Source organism: Arachis ipaensis, chromosome B5 (genome assembly GCF_059453495.1).
Source record: "Arachis ipaensis isolate K30076 ecotype BB chromosome B5, ASM5945349v1, whole genome shotgun sequence".
In the NCBI taxonomy this organism is placed as follows: Eukaryota; Viridiplantae; Streptophyta; class Magnoliopsida; order Fabales; family Fabaceae; genus Arachis; species Arachis ipaensis.
Genome location: NC_142440.1, coordinates 34,260,189 through 34,266,689, shown reverse-complemented (window position 1 = coordinate 34,266,689; position 6,501 = coordinate 34,260,189). Strand labels below are relative to the sequence as shown.

The 6,501-nt window shown below is 37.4% G+C and overlaps 1 protein-coding gene across 1 annotated transcript; it reads left to right on the top strand.

Annotated features, from left to right (window-relative positions):
- Positions 1–216: 216 nt before the first annotated feature.
- Positions 217–3,801, top strand: LOC148563815 (uncharacterized). The gene is made up of 4 exons (XM_088486959.1): positions 217–909; positions 1,000–1,177; positions 1,243–1,508; positions 2,848–3,801. Exons 1-4 carry the CDS (start codon positions 217–219, stop codon positions 3,799–3,801), a joined length of 2,091 nt encoding a protein of 696 aa, XP_088343085.1.
- The last annotated feature ends 2,700 nt before the right edge of the window (positions 3,802–6,501 follow it).

Genomic DNA, 6,501 nt, shown 5'->3' with positions numbered 1-6,501 from the left:
TTTGTACTTGTGACAAACAACTTTTTGTATGAAAGGATTAGTGATTGGTTTAGAAACTATACTTTACAACGAGATTTCATTAGTGAAATTCTAAACCGTCCAAAATCCATTCGTCACGCCCCCACACCCAAACCACTGGCCCTTACCACAACATCCCAACCATCAAATTCATCTTCAACCTCACCTTTACTACCAACACCACCTAAACCAGCCACCATGTGTAAGTTGTCTCCTATGGACATTCAATTTTGGAGAGAGAAGGGCCTTTGTTCTACTTGTGATGAACGTTACTCCCTTTCACATCGTTGTGCTACCAAACACTATTTCTTAATCCAATCTGTGGAGGAATTACCCTGGGAAGAGATTGTTGTAGAAGAAAATCTCAAAATCAAGCAGCCACCGCCGGTTGAATCTAATTCTCCCGAACAATTACACCTCTCTTATGACATTTTGACAAGAACTTCAGACAGGAGATCAATTCAATTCTCTGGTTCTGTGAATGAGAAAGATGTCCGTGTTTTGATGGATGGTGGCAGTTCGGATAATTTCATCTATCTAGCCCTTACCAAGCGCTTGTTATTGGCTGTTCACCAGGCGCCACAATTCAAGGTTCAAGTGGGCAGTAGTGATCTCCACCAATGTGAGGGAAATGTAAGGGAAGTTTCGGTTCAAATCCATGACCATACTCTCTTCATCAATGTTTTTGTGCTCCCAATTGCAACTGAGGAAATCGTTTTAGGTGATATTTGGTTGGAAACTTTGGATACATACTTAGTGAACTACAAAAAGAAATTCATCTCCTTTTTAGATGGGAATCGGTTGGTCACTTTGCAAGGGGAAATGAACTATATACCGGCACAAGCACGGTTCCATCAGCTCAAACGGCTAAACCACACTAAGGAAATTGTGGCATTATATACTCTGTAGCTCCAACTCGCTCCTGGCAAGGACCTTACTCCATTCGAAATACTTACTGATTTATAGCCCGAACTTACACAGTTGCTATACACTTATAAGGCAGTGTTTCAGAATCCACAGGGCCTTCCTCCACCTCGGTCTCATGATCATGCAATCCCACTTGTGCCCAATGCACCGCCGGTAAAAGTTAAGCCATACAGATACCCTCACAGCAAAAAATCTGAAATAGAGCACATAGTGGCTAACATGCTGGCAAAGGGTATTATACGGCCAAGCACCAGCCCATTTTTCTCATCGGTTACAGCTCTTGGCATTTTTGTACAGATTATCGCGCTTTGAATGTGTTCACGGTTACAGATTCATTCCCGATGCCAACAGTGGATGAGATTTTAGATGAATTGTTTGGTGCCCATTACTTCTCCAAATTGGACTTACAATACGGGTATCACCAAATCAGAGTCCGCCCCGAGGACTGCCTTAAGACTGCTTTTCGCACACACCAAGGCCTCCACGAGTGGTTGGTAATGCCATTCGGTTTAACGAATGCTCTGGCTACATTCCAGAGCTTGATGAACTCCATCTTTGATGAGGTATTGCATAAGTTTGTTCTCATTTTCTTGATGACATATTAGTTTATAGTCCGGATTGACAATCACACTTAAACCATTTAATGCATGTGTTGAATATTCTGGAGTGCAATGCATTATATGCTAAACTATCAAAGTGTTCCTTTGGCAAAATAGAGGTGGATTATTTGGGACATGTTGTTTCCCATCAAGGGATCCGAGTTGATGAGTCCAAGGTGCAGGCGATAAGGGAGTGGCCAGTTCCTACCTCTCTTAAGCAACTACGGACTTTTCTGGGTTTGGCCAGTTATTATAGAAAATTCATCCGCTAATTTGCTGTGCTTGTTGCCCTTTTGACTGATCTTTTAAGGAAGGATAATTTTGATTGGTCTTTGCTAGCAATGGAGGCTTTTACCACCCTAAAGGGTGCCTTGTCCAATGCTCCAGTTTTGGCACTGCCTGATTTTGATAAGCGCTTTGTTTTGAGCCAAAGCGGTTCCGATTTCTTATTTCTCTAAGAAGCTATCTGTTACTGCGTAGAGACAGTCAGTATATGCGCATGAGATGCAAGAAATTCTAGCTGCGGTGTCTAAATTTCGGCACTACTTGCTTTATAATACGAACAGACCACAAGAGCCTTAAAGAGTTACGAGCGCAGATTATCTATACCCTGGAACAACAAGCATGGTTGGCTAAATTACTTGGGTACAATTTTACAACTGAATACAAGAAAGGATGTGAAAATAAAGGCACGGATAGGCTATCTCGTGCTTTCTTGGAGCTTACCACGATTACCGACAGTCTGCCGCCATTATTACAACAAGAACACCGGTCTTTTAAGCCAGATGTCACTTTCTTGGAGACGAAAAAATGCTCTGGCCGGCTGCAACAACGCCACGGGTTATGGTACTGGGACGATCGCATTATAATCCCGGCTGGCTCTCTTTAATTCAACAGCTGTTGCATCTAAGCCATAACTCTTTGATAGAAAGACATGGTGGGTATAAGAAAACTCTGGGCAGTTTAGCTGCACAATTCTTTTAGAAGGGAACGTCTTCATCTATTCGCGACTATGTTAAAGCTTGCAACATTTGCGAATAGGCAAAGTATAGTACACAACCACCCACAAGGCTCCTTGAACCTCTACCAATTTCTTCACACATTTGGCAAGATATCTTGATGGATTTTATTACCGGCCTTCCGATGTCCCATGGTTGCTCGATTATTTTAGTGGTGATCGACAGATTATCAAAATTTGCCCATTTTATTCTACTGCCCATTGATTACACAGTGCCTAAAGTAGCAGAAGCCTTTGTTCAAACCGTGGTGAGTGTGCATGAAATTTTTCATTCGATTGTTTCAGACTGTGAAAAAAGTTTTTACTAGTAAGTTCTGGGAGCAATGCTGTGGAACTCATGGTATCACATTGGCTAGAAGTTCAGCGTATCACCCCGAGTCGGATGGCCAAACTGAGGTCCTTAATTGGTGCTTAGAAATGTATCTACGGTGCTACACTCAAGAGAACCCCAAAGATTGGTTCAAACTTCTACCATGGGCTGCATATAGTTACAATTCCTCTTTTCACTCGGCCATTGGCATGACGCCATTCAAGGTGGTCTTTGGGAGAGATCCTCCTCCTCTCCTCAAATATGAACCAAGACCATTAGACATTCCATCATTGCAAGAGCAGCTACAACAGCGGGACAGGGTCCTCGTGATGTTGAGGAGAAACTTAGAACGGGCGCAACAACGAATGAAGGCGCAGGCAGATTGCAAGCGACGTGAGGTTGACTTTCAAATTGGTGATTTTGTTTATGTCAAATTGCATCCATATCGACAAAATTTGGGGGTACTTCGAAAGAACCAGAAATTGTCCATGAAGTATTTTGGTCCTTTTTCGATTAGTTCTCGAATTTGGAAAGTGGCATATAGGCTTGCTCTGTCCCCTACAGCTAAGATCCACCAGATTTTCCATATTTCCTTACTCAAAAAATGTGAAGGCGCCCCTAAACCGACCAATATTCTCACACCCTTGTTGATTGATGAGAAAAGTTGTAAACTACAGCCACATATGGTATTGGGACATCACATGGTAAAAAATAATGGAAAAAGACAAGAGGAGATCTTAATCAAATGGCAAGGCCTGTCCGACAAAGAAGCCACTTGGGAGCTGTATGAAGAAATGAGATCAACCTACCCATTCTTTAACTTTGAGGACAAGGTCGTTTTTCACGTGGAGGATAATGATACAATAAAGAGGGGCAATAGAGTAAAAAAAAGAACACTGCTAGGAGAAGGGAGATATGGTTCTAACTAACTGAAATTGAAAAATAATGCAGAAGAAGAGAATATCAATAGTTAGAGAAAATGAAGGGAGGTGTGGTGCATTGTGAATTTTTTTCTTTCTGACTAATCTTTCTTTCTCTTTTTTCTATCCTCTTTTTGTTCTTATTCTAGACTGCTACTATTATGCAGGTGATCAGTGAAATTTTTTATACTGTTTATTCTCATCTTCAATTTATTTGTACAATTTATTTGTAAAAGACCACAAAATTTCATATTATAGCCACGTACTCATACATATGTATTCTTATTTTACTTGTTTCTCTAAAAGTATCATATTTATATATTTTATTTATATACAAATATATAGTGTTTAATTTTAGTAGTTAATTTTAATGTATAAATAATATTTTTATAAAAATAATTAAAATAATATATATTTATATATAAATATAAAATAATTAATTTAGTAGCTAATTTTGGAGAAGTAAGTAGGAAACTATTTTATATCTTTGTTTTGGCACTGGAGTTTTCGGTTTACGCCACATTGCCGTATGAGCACCATTGTTATTGCCTTTCGTTTCACTTTCGGTTTGAATCCTTTTTTGTAACCATCTAAAAAGAAAAGTGTGCATTTCTGATTTCTCTCTCCTGGTCTCTTTCTTTCTCTTTCCTTCTTTCATTCTTTTTTAACTGAAAAAAAGTAGTGTTTAAATTTTTTTTCTTGCAACCAAAAAAAGTTGGTAATCTAAATAGATTGATCAATTTTTAAACCACCAATAAAATTCATATTGACCAATTATTAAATAATTTTCATCGTTTTACATATTTATCCTTAATTAGTTGACAAACGCAAACCATTATATATTGTTTACTTAAATTAAATGAAACATAAGAAAGTAAACGTGAATAATGATTTATAATTTTAATTGTCTGCTTATTACAATGTTATTAGAGTTTAACCAAGTTGGACTAACAATAATGAACATAAATAGGCAACACACACTTTATATGCAGACGTTCCTGTCTCAGTCATAGATCTTTGTATGTAAACATATCCAATATATATATATATATATATATCCTTTTGAATATTCAATATGGTAATAATGACTATATTTATCATAGTCTGAACTAGAGTGCAAGTAATTATCTTTTTTTGAACAAAAAGAGCTTAACACGATAAGTGGAACAATAAGATCTCTAACAGTCTCAAAACAAGATACAAAAGTAAAAAATTAATGTCTACAAATAATCTCTTATGTTATTTTTGATATTATTATCAACAACAAAAAAAATTCAAATTACACCAATTCCTATAACTGATAAAAAATCTGTAAAATATCTCTTCTATTCCAATATTCTTATTATTAAAAATTCGTCCATTCCTCTCTAACCAGATATATCTATAAGTTTTTCTTGTCCCCTCCTCCTTGCAATCAACCAAAAGAAAAGGATACCATTTAACATTTCTGATAAGGACAAGTTCCGCACTTCAGATTTCAAAGAAAGTTCAAATACACATAAACTATATAATACAGCTGGAGCCAGTCAACTCTGGTCCCTCGAATCCCAAAAAAGTAGAATCTAAGCTATTTTCCACATGCATATGTCCAATTTGAAGGACGTGCACAAGTTGGGTAGGACCATATATATGTTATGATGTTGTGATACATTATGGGGTTGAAATTAAATAAGACATTCCGAAAATTTTTAATAAAAAGTAAAATGAAGATAAAAAACATATATAGTGATAAACCAACCCCTGTGGTCATCTTTGGATATGTTTATAAGATTATGTATGCACCTATTTGGGGAAGAGGTAGTGGGAAAGTTTCCCACATTAATCAACCATCTTTTCAATTGTTGTATGTACCAAAACTCCACTAAAATGAAATATAGAGCTAGAAAGAAGCTTGAACTTGAATAGCTAGGCATGCAAATGGCACTAGGGTGTGATGAGCTGAGATAGGTTTTAGATTTGATTTTAATTATTATGTGACCAAACTACGGTATAGGAATCGTGTGATGGACCATAGATGACCGGATATTTTATGTCTTTTGGCATCATTTTTATATAGTTTTTAGTAGTTTTTATTTAGTTTTTATTAAGTTTTTATAGGTTTTAGTGTTAAGTTCACATTTTTGGATTCTATTATGAGTTTTTGTATTTTTTGATAATTTCAGGTATTTTCTAGTTGAAATTGAGGAGTTGGAGCAAAAGTCTGATTCAAAGATAAAGAAAGCACTGCAGATGCTGTCCAGATCTGACCTCCTTGCATTTGAAAGAGCTTTTCTGGAGCTATAGACGTCCAAATGGAGTGCTCTTAACGGCTATGAAAAGCTGACTGCTAGATCTTTCCAGCAATATATAATAGTCCATACTTTGCTTCGGATTAGAAGGCCCAAAACTGGCGTCCAACGCCAGCTTCCTGCCCCCTTCCAGGCGTCCAGCGCCTAAGGAGCAGAGACATATGTACAAACACCCAAAGAGGACCCTCTAGCTGGTGTTCCATGCCCAAGAGACCTCATAGCACATGGATCTCATCAAAGCTCAGTCCAAACACTCACCAAGTGGGCCCCAGAAGTGGATTTTAGCACTGAATAGACTGCTTTACCCTTACTAGTCATCTGTTTAGTATTTAAGGGATTTTATTTATGTAAATCAAACCTTCTTCGATTCCTTTGAGTCATCATACACGTTTACTTTGTATTTTACTTTAGTATGAGTTTC

What these genes read in the sequence shown, in the direction of transcription:
- LOC148563815 (XM_088486959.1), top strand. Translation starts at nt 217, where the DNA reads ATGTGTAAGTTGTCTCCTATGGACATTCAATTTTGGAGAGAGAAGGGC. An exon ending in ACCACACTAAGGAAATTGTG is followed by an intron (nt 910 to 999) that starts GCATTATATACT and finishes GAACTTACACAG; the next exon opens with TTGCTATACACTTATAAGGC. An exon ending in TGAACTCCATCTTTGATGAG is followed by an intron (nt 1,509 to 2,847) that starts GTATTGCATAAG and finishes CGATTGTTTCAG; the next exon opens with ACTGTGAAAAAAGTTTTTAC.